The sequence below is a fragment of the Labrus bergylta genome, chromosome 15, assembly GCF_963930695.1.
Source record: "Labrus bergylta chromosome 15, fLabBer1.1, whole genome shotgun sequence".
NCBI lineage: Eukaryota > Metazoa > Chordata > Actinopteri > Labriformes > Labridae > Labrus > Labrus bergylta.
This window is the reverse complement of record NC_089209.1, coordinates 2,406,843-2,426,143: the sequence shown is the minus strand read 5'-3', so window position 1 is coordinate 2,426,143 and position 19,301 is coordinate 2,406,843. Positions and strand designations below refer to the sequence as shown.

Below are 19,301 nucleotides of genomic sequence, written 5' to 3'. Positions count from 1 at the left end.
CACTGAGTTTAAATATGTCACTGTTACATGAAGGAGGTCGAACTGTTCAATGTGTTTATGAGGTCGCAGCAAAAACAAGTCTGAGTCATGACAATGAGAGAGAAGATCGAGCTGTTCCTCGACCTTTGAGCTTCTTTGGGAGGCGGTATCTCAGTCTGTAGGGACTCGGGTTGGGAACAGGAGGGTCGCCGCCGGTTCAAGTCCTCGTGGAATACTTATGACACTTTCCAGATTTAAATTTTTGTCTAAAAAATTCTAAAAGGTCAGTTTGATTATTTTTTGAGTGTGACTTCTATTTTTTTTGTTTGTTTTGAAATAAATTCTTGGAACAATTTTTGTTCTGATATGTTTTTTTTTGTAACCAAACTTGTCGTGTCTTAAATAATATGATTTGTAACGAGGGTAGGTGTAATAAGTTAGGTTTTTGTTTTTTCTTGTGACTGAAATAAATGACTACTTCTAAGTCCTGGTTGGTCTGGTGGCTGGAGAGGTGCCAGGTCACTGACTGAGAGCTGCTGAGGAGCCCTTAAGCAAGACACCAAATCAATTAAATGTTTCATAACTTTTGTAGTAAAACTGGAACACAATCCTGAGTGGAAGTTCAGTATCCCAACACTAGAGGGCGACGTTTGCAAAGAAATCAGCTAAAACTGTCAGAATAAAATAATCTAGATGACATGCTTTTAACATCTAACATTGTCTGACCTCTGACCTCTGACCTGACATCACGTTCTGCTCAGGAACTCGTCGTCGTGGTCCTCTTTACTTTTGTGTCTTGCTGTTGTCTGTTTTTATTTAACGCAGAGTGTGTATAAGAAGAGAGACGACAGCCCTCAGGGCCCGTTCTGATATCAGTCCACACCCATCACACATCATTTAACACTTTGTCGTCAGCCAATGAGCTGCGAGCTGATCCTCGTTTTTCAGAAATGAAACCATTAAACAAACACGGAGGAATCTGCTGCGTCAGGTTGAGACATACAAATCAGATTTTTATGATCTTAGATGATATTTATGTGGAGTCGAACAACACAAGCCTGTTCAAAAGCAGCTTTATTTATTATTTTTGGGCTTTTATTGGATAGGACGGCTGAAGAGCGACATGAAATATTGGGAGGAGAGAGAAGGTGCAGCCTTCTTTAAAAAGTTGAGTACAACAAAGATGTAATGGTTGGTGGTATCTGAAACCATTTACAGAGATTCTACACTGAACTGAGAGATGTTGGGATGCTTTAATGACACATCATCATCACACAGGCTGTGACACACACTTTTGGAAAAGCTACAAATCTCCGCAAATCTTTGATTAAAAACCTTTAACATCTGGGAGAATAAACATCCAAATGAAATATCTGAGCTTGCTGTAAAAAGTTAGAGACTCTGAAAGTGCTACAAGAGGTTCCAAAAACATGATAACTGATGATTGTTGTTGTTTGGTTTTCTAAGATAAATTGCTGAACAAAAACAAAAACAAATTTGTGAATATGAAAAGAGAATATTGGGAACAAATTAACAGATTTGTAGGCATTATAATGCGGTATCTTCAACGACTTTGAGATCCCCCAGATCAGTAGGGGGGCCACAAGGGTTGACAAACAGTGGCTCATACGTTGCACACTTTTGCAATGACAGTAGGAAACCTCCCAAAGGGGGCCCCATCTGACAGCACTCACTCTGGTTGCTCAGCTAAGTTTTGCAGCACTGTTGCTGTGAAACCAAAAAAAAAGCCAACAAAGAGAAATGAAGAGAGAGTTGATCTGTCTACAGGAGAGCCGCCACTCATGATGACAGTTACTGCCTGCAACACCAAATACTGGACTCTAGGGTGGCGCTATATCACTGAAGAATTACTTAAAGGGGACATATGATCCCCCTCCTCCACCTTTTCAAACAGTCCCCTCCTCCACCTTTTCAAACAGCCCCCTCCTCCACCTTTTCAAACAGCCCCCTCCTCCACCTTTTCAAACAGTCCCCTGTGGTCTAAATGAAACATCTGTGCTGTGCTTTGGTCAAAATATAACATGAATCAAGCACCAGAGGAGGTTTGTGACCCTGTATAAACCAGCTCTCTCAGAACGCTCCGTTTTGGTGTGTGTGTCTCTTTAAATGTAATGACCCCCCCCAACCCCCCGAGTTTTCCCCGTAGACATCACTCCTCTGTAGAGAGAATAAAAACGGTGGACCTGCGCAAAAGTTTTGTTCTAGGCTGGAGGTGGAGATACCAGGGGATAGGAGGGGATTTCTTTTTACCAGAATCCCACTGTGACATCACAAGGAGAGCACATTTGAAACGGAGCATTTTTCTCTGTGTTGTAAGACTTATGCAGACCACAAACAAAGGACTGGATGGGTTTATTTCACATGTTGTGGGTCAGTAGACTCTCAGGTTACCCACATATATGTTCAGAAACACTGTAGAAGAGGATTTTTCAGAATATGTCCCCTTTAAAATGCTTAAAAAAACATCTGATTTGTTTTAATTTTATGAATACTTTGCCAAATTTGACAATTTGTATTTGCTTCTGGAGGTTTTCCATCAGAATGTGATTATTATGGGAGCTATGCCAGCTCAGTTTGGTAAGAAAGAACTCACTCTGGAGCTTCTTTAACACATTTGCAGCTTCTAAACATGATATCACAGGAAGCTCTGTCTGTATGAAAAAGTAGGAGAAAATGACTGATCTGGACTCTGATGTTGGACGGGGATGTCAAAACTGCAGACTCATGCACTTCCGTTTTCCAGTCTGGCCATCTGTAGCCTATAACTCTACACACTAAGATGCATTTGATAAAGTTTTGAGGCAAGGCAGTTTTCCTATAAGTCATTTTTAATTCTCACGACAACTGTTCCCGCTCCATTTAATCCCTCCGCGGACTCCAGAAACTTCTTGTTCCGTTACTGGAAATCCGGAATGATGCATTGTAGAGGAAAATTCTGTCTTGGGGGGTTTAGTTTACTAGCAGAGTAATATTTTCCCATTGATTCATAGAATGAAAAAAGGGGGTTATGCCTCCCTAACTTTCCCTCCAATGATCCCCCCCCCCCCTTGCTGTCTGCGCGAGGCCGGCCCGGGACGCACAGAAGCCCTCCATCACCGGAAAGGAATGCAGAAAACTATGTAAAAGTTTCCGAGTGTGTTGAGGTTACGCATCATTTTTTTTCTTCTTCTTTTTGGCCCGGTTGGATGTCGTAAGAGCTCGCGGCGGGGCAGGCAGAGCTGGGAGCAGCCCCCCTGTTAAGTACCAGATTGTGTGGAGACTCTTCCCACTTGGAAAGAGGCTCGCCGACGCGTCTGGGAACCAAAAACCCGCGGAGCTCTCCGACTTCAACACCGGACCACATCACTCTCCCTTTTTCTCTCAGGTCGGAGGTCCACGACTGAGACTTTAACCTGGTTTCTATTTTTTATTCTTAAACCAACAAAGGAAATTCCACTGTCTCCTCTTTAGGTCAGTCCTGCATGCTTATTTTGGATTTCTTTTCGCAGTATGACATTTATTATTATTTGAATTCCAAGCGAGTATTTTAACATAAAGATTGTATAACTGAGTGCATTTCTTAAGGCTGTGATATGTCCTAGATCCTCTGTACCTGTAGTATTTGAGTTTCCTTCTAATTTGAAGCGGGATATCTCGAAATACCGGTGGACTATCTCTTTGAAGTGCTGTGCGTAATTGCGCACGACACCGGGATTTGACGCTCGGTTATCTTGAAATGGTTTTCTCCCCTGTAGACTGGTTAAATCTAATCTGCAGACGTTTTTTACATGCTCATATGGATGTTTTCAAGTCAAAATCAACAGAATTGAAGCTTCTCTTGGAAGAGAAAATACAGATTATAACGCGTAAAGCGAGAGCATGCAGATTTGGCTGGTTTTTCCTTTTTTAAATCAAATAATTTATTTGCGGTTTCAAGCTGTTAAATTGTGATTTTTTTGGACTTCACCCTGTGTAACACATGAAGTCTGTCGTTTTATAGCGTTGGTCTGTCTGGGGAAGAAGTTTTTACGAGCACCAGGCTCTTCCAAATATGACTTTGTTCAATATTCCTGGCTTGAAAGCTGCGTGTTCTGGCGCCTTTAAAACCTCTCACTGACACCGGATGTAGATTTAACTCGTAGTAGATGAATCTAAGTCAAAACGATGCTGCTCTGGTGTTTATATTCGGGTTTCTTGGAGGTCTTTGTGAAGCCCCGAGGCTGCTGAGGGACTGCCGGTGATGTTGAAACAAAGTCTCAACAGCTTCTTCCTTCGTGTTTCTCTCGCAGCTTCATTCATGTGCTGCTGAGCCAGAAGAAGCTGAAGATGAAGAGCAGGCTTTCTCTGGCCGCGGCTGCCCTCCTGGCACTGCTGCTGCTGTGCTTCACTCAGGCCCAGAGTCAAGGTAAAGCTGCTCCTCCTCCTCCTCCTCTCCTCTCCTCTCTGTGATCCAACACCTCTGACTCCATCTCCTCTCACCTCTCATTTCTCTCTGTCTCCAATGTGAATATTTAGCCTGAATAAAAAAAAATCACAGAGAAAGCAAATGTGTCTGTTTCTGAATTGTGTTTTTTTGGTTTGAACTGATTTGCCCTTTTTTTTGGCTTCTGTTTAACCTGTTTTTTCTCTAAAACTCTCAGTTCCCTTTAGGATTTTGAAAAATGTCGCTGCTCGAGGAGGAAAAAAAAAACAGCCTCCACTTCAAATATCTGGTTTCAATTTTATTAATCAGAGTTTTGCTTCCATATCCAGAAGCACTTCTAAAGTGGTTCAAGCCAAAGATACAACTAGTTCAGAGCAGTGAGGCATCTAAAACCACCATGAAGACAAATAGAAAAGTTTAATTATCTGGCCTTTTGCCCAAAAAGGACAAATAAATCCAGTAATTCGGTGCTTCTTTTGTGCCTTAATTTAAAATCTATTTCTGTCCAAAGAATGATCTGAGGAGAAGAAACAATAAAAAGATGTTTTTTAATCTGTGCTGCCTCCAATCTGAGGCTTTAAAATTTAAAAAAATTGGCACTTTTCCATCCTCACACAGATGTAGTTTGGGTTTTTCTCCACCAGGAGGAGCCCTTACTCAAAACTAGCCTAGCCGAAATTTCTCCAGTTAAAAAAAGAAAAAAAGAAAAAAACGCAGAGGCACCTGGCCAACTTTCCTCCCCTACGTCTTTTCTCCTGATGGAAGGGGAAAAGACAAAATATGACTTTCACATTATTTTCCAGAGTTGAAGAAGAAGAGAGAGGAGGAAATCTGCTCCTCTACTGCTCGCCTCTGGGTTTTTCTCTCAGACTAAGAAAAAAAAAAACAGAGAGAGCAGTAAAAACTCATCAAATCATCAAGAGCAGGAGGAGGGGGAGGAGAACTTTTGCTTTTCTCTCCTTCCAGCAGAGTTTCTGACCTGCTGTGACCTCCCTTTAATGTCCTCGAGAGGGCCCTCCAGAAGTCACGGCATCCTAAAGGGGTCGTATATATATCCTGGGATAGTTTGACAGGTTGGGGCCGGAGCTACAAGTTCAAACACCTTGGAGAGAAACGACTGGTCTCTGCTTCAAAACTGTCACAATTTAAAAGTGATAGATCACTTAATTAAAGCCCTTCAGAGCAGAAGATGTGAGTGTGTGTGTGTCTGCATGCTTTTGGATGGGGGGGTAGTTTTTGGTCGTTTTGGAAACAGAAGCAGCCGCCCCGCCGCCCTTGAATTGATTCTCCAGGTTGGTCGATTCCTCCATTTTTGACGTCCTGTCCCCCTTCCCAGTCAAGCCTGGACCCTGAGTCCTGGCTTTACGACAATATTTTACAGTGATATTCTTCACCTCCACACTAACAGATGAACTGGTTGGCGGTTTATAACCAAATGTCGAGATCACTATCGTAAGATCCAGCTAGATTTCCCGCCATTTTCTGTGATAGTTTTACCCTCGTTACATTGCGTTTTTCTGCGGTACAGTACGTGAGGAGAATCTGAGATCACCTTAGATCAGCATTACCAGAGCATGGAAAGATTAAGAGTTAGACGCAAAGTTTCCACCAGTTAGATAATGTTAAAGGAAATAAGTGTTTTACTAAGGAAAAAGTTCCAATAGCGTGCAGATATCGAGAACGAGGATGATGCGTTAAAGGTCACATATTATTCAAAATCCACTTCACCATGTTCCTCTAGCTCTAACATGTGTCTCTAGTGTGTCTACAAACCCCCCAATGATGAGAAAAGTCCATCCTCTACGTCTTTTACCTGCTCCACTTTTCAGAAAATGTGTGCTCAAACAGGCCGTTTGGAGATTTTCCATTCATGACATCACAAAGGGCACTAGCCCCTCCCCCAGGTGGGTGACACTCCCACAGCTAGGTGTTTGTTCTGCCCTCTGAGTCTGCCTTCTCACCGTAAACAATAGGACATGGAGCAAGAAAGCACCGAGACACCCGAGCCCTTCCAGAGAGGGGGCGTGGTCAGACACAGCTCATTTACATATTTAAAGGTACAGACACAGAAACAGCCTGTTCTGAGCAGGGCTGAAATAGAGGGGTTTATAGACATGATCAAATACAGGATCAGAGTGGATTTAGAACAAGAAACTTCATACACATGTTTTGAGGAGCTCTGACACTTATTTAAACTGAAGAAGAGGAGGAGAATATGTGACCTTTAAACGAGTCTAGTCTCAAATACTAAAAGGATCAATGAGACATTTTGTACCTTCTTTATAATATTCAGGAGAAAGAATTGTTAGTGTCAGTATCATGATTCTTCCCGCGTTTTTACATCATTTTGCGCAACCCTGTGAATTGATCTAACTTATAATCTGTTTAATGCGAGAGTATCTACTATCGTCGTCTGCTTCCTGTTACTTCTATGTTGCATGAAAAGCACATTTTCCCTCGTATTCGCCTGAAAACATCGCGTTCAGTCACAGCCGGGCCGTTTGTTATTAGCAGCTCTTTGTCGTTAAGCTAGCCTGACTTGTTTAGTTGTACATGCTCGATTGATTTTTTTTACTTTTTAAAAAGTTCTTATAAAGATTAAATCCTGATGAAAACATTTTAGCTCTATAGCTAGCTTTTTACGCAGCGCAACCTTCTATCATGTCCACCCCAACCTGAAGAATATCCCTTTAAAATATTCCACCATTAATAACCTGTGGTCCCTCGTGTACATGGAAACTTTTTTGTGTCTGTCGCTCTCCGAGTTGTTATCAACAACTTTTCATGTACACATGCATGATTCCCCATGTCAGTAATCCTAAATTCACCCCGACTCTGTGTGTGCACTCTTTATCCTGTTTGTTGACCAACGGCTCCTAAATCACAGTCCAGATCCTTCAAAATCAATCTTTAACTTTTTTGTGGAGTCTGGAGCTGAGCTGTACTTTAGGAGCCTCTGGCTTAGTTGAAAAAAAAAAAAAAAAGACGTACACATGACTTTGTGTATTCTTTTACGAGGTTTGCAATGGAGGAAAAGGACATGAAAACGATTCTCATTGTATAATCAGCGCAGCAGAATGACATACTCAGATTTTATGTGATTTTCGTCATTTGTCAATCCAGCATCACCAGTTGGATTGAGGTCATGGACAGCCTGTCAGAAGTCAGCCGGTCCATGTTGAATCATGTTGTGTCGACAGGGACGGAAACGTTCTTATTCTTAATCTATGTTTAGAATCAATCAACAGTCAGACGTTTGGTTGGATAGAAACCAAACAGAGACATTTTAAAAGTCTGTTAAAGTGACCGATGTGGAAAAAAGGAAACTTCTAAACAACTACTTACCTCACTTTCAAATCTAAACGCTGACACAACAAGGAGGTCGTCGGGGTGAGCGATCATCGCCCTAGTTTTTGCGGTTTGTCGAGCTCTGTCGCTACCCGTCTGACTTTTTTAGACCGATTTGACATGTTGAATCGGTCTACAAAATATATTTTTGATTGACATTGATTGGCTGTTCAGCTAAGCAAATAATTGTACGAAGAGAAAAACGTAACCAAAGCAAGTAAACGTCTTCAACTTTTTATCTCGATTAGAAGTACCTACAGTATATCACGAGCGGTGAGCAACAGCGGTTTGAAAATGGTCTTCATAAAAAACGGTTTATATATACGGATTCTTCTCTGTCCATTTTGGAATGACTATTGCAGACTACCGCCCCCTGCTGGCATGGAGAGGTATTTCCTCTCTCACACCCGCTCAGAACGTATGTGGTGATTGGTGGTCGGCTGTAGTCTTTGTAGTCTGTTAAGACCCCGACACATCGAGGAGATTATAACTGCTCCCAAAGTTTCTTCATCTGGTACAGATAAGCCACGCTCCAACTGATGTTTGACCAATATTTATTATTTTCCTTTTTGTCAGCAAACACTGTGAAAAACTAGAATGAAGTAAATAAAGACTCAAGCATTTATGAGCACAGATGATACAATACAAAAGCTAAACAAAATGCCCTTTATAAATAAAGATACAATTACGTACCGTGTGCGCCTTCTAACCATAAATGTTTAGGCTTTGCAGTCTTTTAAAGTCCTTCACAGACGCGTCTCCTTCACCTGTGTCCTACCGTTGGTACTAGCTTCTAGCAGCATGTTTTATTGCTTCAATTAAACATGTGAACACTGCATGCTGAACACTCAGCGCAATACACAATTAGACCAGTAGGTGTCAGTAACAGAGCATAGAATCTGAACACATTTCAAAATAAAACATTTTCTCTGTAATTACGACAAAACCTGTTCAAAGAAATATAATTTTCTACGACAGCTACAGAGATCGTCGGCCGTCGTGGTCGGCCGTCAGCTGTAGTCTTTGCGATGTGTTCTAGTGCAATTCTCGGCCTTCGTCGCCACTAGTTCTTTGCCGTCTTCTCGGTGTGTCAGGACCTTTAATGAAGTTTGTTGTAACTTGCAAACACATCATTCACAATATCACCTCAGCTAAGAAAGGTGTTTTCGCGGTCAAAATATTCAGTGCTAAAAAATCTATTGTGTTAATTAGTATATAATTTTTTAGTGAGGTAAGTAGTTGCTTATTTGATTCTCTTTGGTTTTTCTTCTCAACGGTCACAGCCCAAATTCAGCAGAGTTTAAATATTCCCACCCTGTTTGTGTTTCCCTCGTGAATGCACTAAACTGTAGTGAAGTAATATCTTGTTGTTCTGTTGTGTTTGTTGTCTCAGTGTTGTTGTTGCTTGAGTTGTTGACTGTGGCCGCCAGCCACTCGAGCTCAAACGGAGGACATTTTTCTTCTTTGAAAATGGCCTCTCTCACATGTTTTGGTTTGTCTTGTGTTGTTTGCTCCAACAGTGAACTTGTCAAACTTCAACCCTAGGAAGTGTTGACTGTTGGGAAAATCCTTTCATACTTCACATTACAATACATCCTCCCTCCCACAGCTGCAGGATTAACCGCATTTTGCTTCTATCCCTCCACAGTCGCCCCTCCGTCAGATTTGAGGTTTAAGATTTTAAATGAGAACACGGTGCAAATGATCTGGCGTGGACCACAGACGAGGATACAGGGCTACAGGATACAAGTGACCTCATCCACAGGTGGGTGCCCCATTAAACCTGCGAGTTATGTCCTGCTGAGCTTGTAACATTACAAGTGCCGTAAACTCACTTACACACCAGTCTGCCCCGGCAAGACTCGACACTCCCCCCACAATTATCTGGAGATTTCTGCAGACACATGTTTGGCTCCGGGAGCTCTAATGATAAAAGAAAGGAAAAACATTATCACTGCCATGGAAAATTGTCAGCGTTGGTTTAGCACAGGAGAGTAAATCTTAAAAGCCTTCACAGTACATTAAACAGCTGGGATGGCTTTAAAAAAAAAAAAGAGCTATGAAGTCAGCTACATTGACTCAAAAAACCCCCTAAACCTTGATTTTTATAAATGTAGGCCAATATTCTGCAAAAGTTTTTTGTGCGCCTGTTATGTAAAATGCACATGCTTTTAGTAACTTGCATGTGCGTCTTTATTTAAAGTAAATAAACTAAAATGGATTGGGGGAGGCATAGTTCATTTACTCCCTGAAATTGGATGTACACAGTCTTCTACCTTTGCCGAAGACATTATTTCTTCACTGCCTAATTTTGAATCCACCCTTAAAATGTATGCTGCGGTATTTGATTTGATTTATTTATTTGCATATTAAAAATATATAGACTACATATATATTTACACAAACAACAAAATAGGCAATATTCAGTGCAGGAAGAGGCAAAAAAGAGCTTAGAAGAATCCTCCACCTAAATAATAGCCTATAACCAAATAAAACAAAAACATAAGATGCAGAAAATGCATCCACCCTAATATTTACTCTACAGACACGTCCAGGTCTAACTATTAATGTTAGACTAAACCACTAAGGTGGTGCACATATATACATTACTGTTACTTACTGTTCAGAATGACTGACAGAATGGAGCTCAACAGTGACCACCCACTTTGTCGGCGGCTCTGGTTCCTGAAGTAAAATTTCTCCATTCAAATCCTCCCTGGACATTTAACAAAATCCTTATATCACGAGATTGACGACTGGAACTGAGACAGCCAGCTGCCCCAATACTCATGACTATATTACATTTAATTTGGCACCAAAACGGAATTTATAAACGGAAGAAAAGGCAAATGTACAAGACTGTGTCCATATTTTTTGTCTGGAGTCAAGGAACTACACATCCCACAATCCATTGCGAGTGGTATCGATTCTGTTTGAAAGTAACTGTTGTTGTTGTTATCGTGTTTATACTGTTAATGCTAGTGTATCTTGTAGTTTCTGTTTGTGTTGTTGAATACATAAACAACATTCACTGCGGCATGACAAGGTTATTTGTACATTTCGTGTTAGCTAAGTAACTAGCTAGCCTGCTAGCGAATCTTATCTGTTCGGGGAAACATTGCCATGGTAACAGCGAGCTCAACCAATCAGGGCAAAAAAAGGGCAAACTAGTTATTTCTCACTCCTTTTATTTTGCATAAATTTCAAAGAAGTAATGACTTTGTTTCCGTTTGTTTACAGATTTAGATTACAGATAATTGGGATTCAGTTAATACATGTTGGAAGGCAGATCTTTATACCTCAGTGTTGTTCAAAATACAAAAAGTTTAATGTTTTTTTTCACATTACTACCTGTTTTTAAATCTGTAAAAAAAAGTTAAAAAAATATCCCCTAGTTATTTTTTACCCTAAAGCCCTGAGAGTGAGACTTACTACAAACTAAGCAATCACATGACATCAGCCTTGTGTATCCTGCAGTTGGTTGTGCACGTCCTCAGAAATTAACACTACTTGTCACGATTCACTTAAATTGATCATCCTCTTATCTCGTGTTGTCACAGCACTTCCAGTCCACAGATCACATGTGGGATCAGGTCTTCCTGAAGCCCCATTTTGACTCGTGGAGAAATGAAGTAATGCTGCAGTTTCCTAATGGCTTCCCTCTGACTTTGTGCATTCTTGTAGAAGAACCAACAAAAGAATTTACTCTGACTGCATCTGCAACTAAGACCACCATCTCAGACCTGATTCCAGATGTGGATTATGTAGTAACAATATCTGCATACGCTGGATCAGAGGAGAGTCTACCCATCTCCGGCCAGATCACAAGTGAGTCACCTTGTACCTGAATGTGTGTGTGTGTGTAAATTAGCAACAGGCAGCCAAGCCAGTGCTAAAAATTGTATGCAGCTGGTCGCCTTTTGAAGAAAGTCAATATGATGACAACCTACCCTCGGGTTTAAAAACTGAATATAAAACAGGTCTAAAGTCTCTTACGCTAAGTCGACAAAACAACCGGAACATCTGACAAAGAGCAGCTATGATTGGACAGGACAGTTTTTCAGTTCTTACAGTATAAAGGACAGCAAGATACACACGTTAACATCATTGAGTCTTGGTCTTGGTCTTGATCTTCAGATGATATCACATGATCTTCATTACAGTGTTCATCTGTTTTGAGCACAAGCCCAAAAGGGACTTTAATTTATATTCTTGATCATGGAAACAGAAGTTGGCAAGACCTAGTCACCACAAGTTCCATTTAGTCTCACATTCATGATGCATTTAGACAGTTTTCTGCTCGGCTAACGTCTGAAAGCTTGGCCTGAAATCCTGATTGGGCAGATATCGGTTAATTCCACAGCACTGGGAGCCAATCAGGACAAAATCCAGCTGTGCTAAAATTTCTGTCTTAAACTGTGCAAAAACAGGAACACCATTTATCATATTGAACAAGTCAAATTCAGTCAAATATTATATATTAAATGAACATCCTTTACATTATACATTATGCAAATAACATACTCAAAGGACCAATCAGCAAGATGTGTAAAGAGTGAAATGATAAAGTGAGCTTACTATCTGATCGGACATTAAGGAAACATGCTATGTTGAAGTGCTGGTTTTAAGACACCCCCCACACGGACCGTTTTGGACGCCCCTCGGTTTGTCAGATATGAGAGCAGTTATCAGGTCAACAGGTGTTGCAGCGATGGAAGCGGTCAAGAGAAGTGGTTCAGATAGAAGTGATTGTACCCGACCTAAAAAGCCTCTGCATGTTTCTAATAAGCTCCACGAGCAGAAACGTGCTCAAACTAGGATCAATATTGGAGATGCTTTTGAAAAATGGAGAGAGGTTAGAACACAGAAAGGTTTACAGACCCATGCAGAGATAATGCTGGATAAACACTGAAGCTTCAGAGTCCACCACATGGTGACCTGAGTGAGCATCCACTCTAGAGAGGAGGGGGGGGGGGGGGGAGACAGCTCTCTATGATGTTTAGAATTTGGACTGCAGTATCCATTTTAAACACTAGGGGTCAGAGGTATATATTACTCCTTTAAAAAAAAGGGAATGTGAAGATTTAAAAGTATTTTTACAGCATAAAGAAATCAATAATTGGAAGGCTTTATATCCATGACAAAAAGGCAAAAGATGAAATACAACACATAAACAGTTTGGGCCACTTAACAAAAAAAAAAGTTTATTCTTTGAAAAATAGGGACTTCGAACGATCAAAAACATTAAAAACCACAGATTTAGGTGTTGAAAGTGCCCAGAGGAGGTAAGATTAAAACAGTTGTAGCAGATTGAAGACATTAAAGCGTCATCTGATTTTACATACGGAACAGTAAAGTGTTAGTGACCCTGATCTTCAGTGGAAACTGAGGTCTTCACTTTTTGTCACGGCAGCAGTTTGGTGGAGTCACCTGCTCTGCATCGCTGTGGACACTGATGATCTGAAAATCCTTTGAGCTTTAGAGATTTTCTGGAAATCTGTCAGAAACAGTGACCTCAACTTGGTAGTTCCGCCACTCCAGAGCTTTTTCTTTTTTTTTTGCATGTTTGTCGAGAGGAAACAATTTTGCACAAGAAAACCACTAAAAAAGGAATTCAGGTTTAGTATCTGTGATCTGCAGTCACAGGAAAAGTTCATGGCAAGACTTTTTATGGACACTTGCGCCTCAGCCCAGATGATTTAAATCGTCTAATCATTTACATTAATGTCTTTCAGTCGAGTCCAGTGGCAGCTCAAGAGGAACTCCCAGGAAACCAGACGCTTCAGACTCAGTCAGTAAGTTCTTTATTGCATTTATTTTAATTTGACGAGGGGTTTTGATTCATTGCAAAGATAATGAGTCACAAACTTTCAAGTCTTCACTGTATCTCCTCGATTTTTTCCACTTTTTGTGTCTGGACTTTCCTCCTCACTGCTGGGCGGCGGCCATCAGTGTGAGCTCAGCGAACCACACAACACCCCATTGTATAGCAATAATCAAAATTACTAAGCCCCAATAAATCTCTGAAGTATTCAGTCATCCTTTCGTCCCCTGCTGGCCAATTATGCCAGTGTGGAGGAAGCTGCACATGCTCAGTGAAGATAGGGTCATAGGTGGAGCGGGGGAGGGAACCGAGAGGGGGGGAGCCCAGCCCTGAAGTGCTGAGAGAAGTGGAAACCATTACATATGCTGGTTTACAAGAGTACTGCTGCTGCTGCTTCTGCTGCTGGTGCTGCCGTGGCCCAGCTCTGCAGAGGAGGGTGAGGTTGTTCTGGTTTTTCCTTCTTCCTGAGAGAGGAAAATCACAAGGAAAACTCCCAGTGTAGAGCGTCCTGTGTCTTAACATACATACAGTGCAGTCTGATTTAACGTCCATGGTTACTTAACAGCTGTTTCAGGATTTTTAAATAACTAGACTAAATAACAAATAACGAGCATTGAACCGGGTTCTTTCAATAAAACATCTCATTAAATGCACTTCCACCACTTTTCCAGGTTTTCATCTGATTATTAAAACAACTTACCAGAACTGAAGTTCACTCTAATTCTTTTTCCAGAAGCAGAAACATCAGTATTTAGGGAACTAAAAGTTCTCAGATGAGAGCCTGAAAAGAAAAACTTGATGCATGGATTATTATCCTGTTGGTAAAGTGCAAAGGAGGTATCTGTAACGCATTAACTGACGACACTTTCCCCCCAGAATGCTCCTTCAGTGCCATCGCCGATGTCGTCTTTTTGGTGGACGGCTCCTGGAGTGTGGGCAGGCCCAACTTCAAATACATCCGCAACTTTATCTCAGCCACAGCCGGCGCCTTTCAGATCGGAGAGGACAAAACGCGAGTGGGCGTGGTCCAGTACAGCAGCGATGCCCGGACCGAGTTCAACCTGAACAGACACCTGACCCGACCGGCGCTGCTCCGAGCCATCGGCTCTCTGCCGTTCAAGGGAGGAGAAACAAAGACAGGTACCGTTTTAATCTCGCTGAAGTAAAGATGTGTTTTTTGTTGTTGTTATTTTTATTCCTTTTTTTTACTGTAAACAAAATAGAGGACTACAAATTCCTACCAAAACGTAAAAGTAGTCAACACATCCTTAAAATCTAAAGGATGCTTATGAGTAGGCCTGGACGATATGACAAAAAAATGTTATCACGATAAAAAAAATTCACATCAGTCCATATCGATAATTATCACGACAATTGTCAATCATTATTTCTTTCAAATGTAAAAGCTGATTTTTGTTCCTGAGTTAAAGTTGAAGAAACCAGATGGAGTCTAAATGAAGATGTGTCCTTTACAACTCTATTTAGTGTTTTGAATCTAGTATTCTGGTTCTTTATTTTTCATTTCGTCCCCAACTTTCATTTTACATTTTCTTAGAAAATCAAACTGTTTTCATCAGCCTTCCTTTTCAAACGTTAGGTCAGACTGTTTAGTGTCTGAAGATATTCACTCTCAAGAAGTGTTACACCACATCTTTGTAAGCCGACACTTTCTGCCTGTGCCACGTTTAAAATCTAATCCTCTGCTGTCTTTCTTACTCCAGGCGACGCCCTCAACTACCTCTTGACAAACACGTTCACAGAGGAGGCCGGCAGCAGGAGCGCTTTCCCCAAAGTGCTGGTGATCATCACGGATGGCAAATCTGAGGACCCAGTGGAGAGTTACGCCAAGCAGCTCAGGAGCAGGGGGGTGGAGATCTTTGTCCTCGGTATGACGCCAGAACAAGTTTATTACATTCCACTTCCTACATTTTCCATTCCTATTTTCAATGCTCTCGACTGTTAGTGATGTAATAACAGAAGGCATCATTAACATGACGAGCGAGTGATAGCAAGTTTTATGTCTGTGTACGCTCGGGCGGCTCTGTCAGACTTTCCACAGCGCGGGGAAGGAGAAGCCGAAGTGTGCTGTTGCTATGGTGATAAAAGGGGGCGGTTGATGAAATAATAATAACAGCTCATCTTGTGCTGCTGGTGAAGAAACAGGTCACTACTAGACGAGTATCCAAGTAAATATTCATATCCTCTTTTCAGATTTAAACAAAGGAGACTTTTCTCGAATCACAGGAAAGCTTGCCTGTGACATTTTAGCAGGGGAACAGTTCTCTGGGATTTGAATTATTTACTCCTAAAAAAACTGAAAAAGCAAAACAGAAATGCATAAAAATACAACATACTAGACTTCAAAGTAAAAGATATAGCTTTTAATCCTTTGTAGCTCCACTGACCACAGACCAGCATTATTGAATATTTAGGCTCAGTGTCCGTCTTGTTTTTTTCCGGGCAGAAAAGCGCTGGCTGTGGAAGCGTTTGTGCTGAGAAGAAAAGCGCTGCAAGTCTGTCCTGTCTCCATAACAACAGTTTGTTGATAACGGCCGCTGTATGGCCGACGCTGCTCCGTTACTTTTTACTGCATGTTTTATATTTGAGATTGTTTATTTCCTGATCAGACGCAGAGCGAGGAGGATGTGGGTACAAGACACGATCCGTAGGCGGCTAAACTACGGGGAATATCATACATTTGGAAAAGAGCGCCAGTGACGTCAACAGCGCCTTTCTGAAAAGTTAACGATTTTTAACTTGAGCGCTCGGCTTACCGCTAAGAACGCTCTCTACTTGATGAAAACTAAACTGGAGTTAGGGCACGAGCAGACACGTCATGCTAAGCCTCTCAAAAAAAGTCTTGGCCTGCATCTTGGGGAATAAAACAGCATGGAGCTTCTGTGGAGCAGGGTTGCGTGTGCCTATGAGTGACCAAATAAAATAGGTGGGAAAAAATGGATTCTAGTGCTCTCGCCGTTGCTTTGCTCCTAGACAAGGAAGAAAAAAACCAAAGTGGAGGAAAAGCTTCCTACTTGATTCGATTGGCAGTTTCAGCCAAAATGAAACGAGCGCTGCGACTCCGCATCTTGAGCAGAAAAGATGCTCAAAAACGTCTTGAGAAACGCGACGCGCAGCAGCAGGGAAGAGCGCCTGTGAAGCGCTGTACTAAAGGAAAACAATGGTTTTGATCGGGCCTTTAAAGTACTTTTTCCATCCATCAATCTCTCAAACTTTAAACAACAACTCTTCACTTGTCATGTCAGAGTGCTACAAATGAATATAGAATGTAAAGTCTTTAAATGGAGACCGACCAGTTTCAGATTTATAACGCGTGCTGCCACATATTCCAGCAGGATTACATTGAAATTGTTTCGGCTTGTAGTTGCTGACTGATGTTGAATCCAACTGTAGATCTTTTAATATTTGAAAGTGGAAAACACATTTTTAACTAACAGTTTCAAGATTGCTCAGTTCCTCCAGAACTTCAAACCTGGAGGAATTATGCACCCATTACCTCTAATGCAGTAATCCTTGCATGATGCCATCGACTATACAAAGTCTGCTGTGGGCTCACTGGTGTTGAAGCTCAACACAGAAGGATTGAATTTCACAACTTACATTTTGTTTTTCTTACAACAGGCATACAACAGGCTGATCCAGAGGAGATGAAGCTAATGGCCTCCACTCCTTACAGGAGACACGTCTTTAATGTCGCCAACTTTGACATGATGAAGAATGTGCAGAAAGACATCATTGTTCAGGTGTGCGCTGGTGTTGACGACCAACTCAACTCACTGGTCAGCGGAGAAGAAGGTGGGATGTTCTACTTTTAGAGTGTGTAAAGAAATGGACAGACTTGTACTTACCCAGTAAAAATACATTTGTGTACAGTTTTTAGCTAAACTAGATTCAGATAATCCAATAACTTTTTGTTTTCAGTTGTTGAGCCCGCCTCGAACCTCCAAGTCCTTGAGGTGGCCTCAAAGTCCATACGAGTGACATGGGAAGCCTCCATCGGAGAAGTCTCTGGATACAAGGTGCAGATGATCCCCATGATGACCGGCAGCAAGCGGCAGGAGCTTTACGTGGGCCCAGGTCAGACCTCGGTGGTGGTCAGAGACCTTTCTCCTGACACAGAGTACCAGATCAGTCTGTACGCTCTGAAGGGCCTGACGCCAAGCGATCCTGTCATGGTCATGCAGAAGACACAGCCGGTTAAAGTATCAGTGGGTGAGTAAAACATATGGATACTACTTTCCAGATAAATCAATAAAAATCAGCCAAAGTACTCTATTTGAGGAAATTGCCAATATGGCACTATACCATTTAAAGGATATTTAAAGTACAACCATTTTAAACTCAAGGAATCAGTGTTTCTTAATTCAACATTTGGCATTCCAGCATGAGGACACACTAAAGATAGAGGGTTTCATAGTTTGAGATTGGAATAATATTATATATGGAGCTTGACAATTTCAACTGTTTGTATCTTCTTGTTTTTCCAAAACTAGAATGTTCTCTTGGTGTGGACGTTCAAGCTGAAGTCGTCCTCCTGGTAGACGGATCCTATAGCATCGGTCTGGCTAACTTTGCTAAAGTCAGAGCTTTCCTGGAGGTGCTGGTGAACTCCTTTGACATTGGGCCAAATAAGGTCCAGATAAGTTTGGTCCAGTACAGCAGGGATCCCCACACTGAGTTCTACCTAAACACCCATCATGACCTACCCGCTGTGGTGAAGGCTGTGAGGACTTTCCCGTACCGCGGAGGCTCCACCAACACCGGCAGGGCCATGACCTACGTGAGGGATAAGATCTTTCTGGATGTTAGAGGAGCGCGCCCCAATGTCCCCCGTGTCACCATCCTCATCACTGACGGGAAGTCATCGGATGCCTTCCAGGATCCAGCCACTAAACTGAGGAACTCTGATGTGGAGATCTTTGCTGTGGGTGTAAAGGACGCTGTTCGTTCTGAGCTGGAGGCCATTGCTAACACACCTGTGGAGACCCATGTGTACACCGTAGAGGACTTTGATGCCTTTGAGAAAATTTCCAAAGAACTCACACAGTCCATCTGCCTGAGGATCGAGCAAGAACTTCGCAAAAGAAGTAAGTAAAATTTTATGTTTACACTCTATGCAGATGACACTGTGCTCTTTTAAACTTCTTTTAAGCAATTTACTGTAATGTATTTGTTATAATTAATGGATCTAACTAAAGTTTGGTGGAGGTGGTAATGCTGATTTAGGCTGAGGCTCTGTGTCAGAGTTGGTAAGATAAAGAAATTCTGCGTGGGGGTGTGGTGGCCGGTGAAAGCTAGCAGGGAGAGGGGTGGCTATGGGATGCTGGAGCTAACTGTCCAGCCTTTCTGAGAAGACTGGGACTACTTGGATGAAACACGGGAAAGAGAGGTTCCCACTTGATGACCCCGGTGATGTCCTGACTCTTGCTGTCCATCTGTTTACACAGTTGAGTTGTGGGAGCCAGTGGGACCATGTGTTAGGTATCGGTGTTATCACCACCTGGCTAGCTCGCATAAACGGAGACTGGGTCTGTTGAAGGTGGCGTCACTGTTTGGGTTGCAGTGCAACTAACGGCCATACGGTGGGTTATGTAACTCAATAGTAGGGCATAGAGGCATAATTGGGATGAGAATATGTTTATTTCAAATCAAAGATAAAGAGCTGCAGAAGTGCAATGAAAGCTATCTATCACTCAGTGGGCCAATCAA

General features: G+C 41.9%; 1 protein-coding gene across 1 annotated transcript in view; it reads left to right on the top strand.

Annotated features, from left to right (window-relative positions):
* The first annotated feature begins 3,245 nt into the window (after window positions 1-3,245).
* The window catches only part of col12a1b (collagen, type XII, alpha 1b), a 98,451-nt gene continuing 82,395 nt past the window's right edge, over window positions 3,246-19,301 (top strand). The window contains 10 exon segments of the mRNA XM_065963484.1: window positions 3,246-3,450; window positions 4,269-4,384; window positions 9,399-9,515; window positions 11,435-11,578; window positions 13,486-13,545; window positions 14,451-14,714; window positions 15,296-15,460; window positions 17,214-17,387; window positions 17,514-17,804; window positions 18,086-18,679. Of these exon segments, the coding sequence (XP_065819556.1) occupies window positions 4,306-4,384; window positions 9,399-9,515; window positions 11,435-11,578; window positions 13,486-13,545; window positions 14,451-14,714; window positions 15,296-15,460; window positions 17,214-17,387; window positions 17,514-17,804; window positions 18,086-18,679 (1,888 nt within the window). The 5' untranslated portion in view covers window positions 3,246-3,450; window positions 4,269-4,305.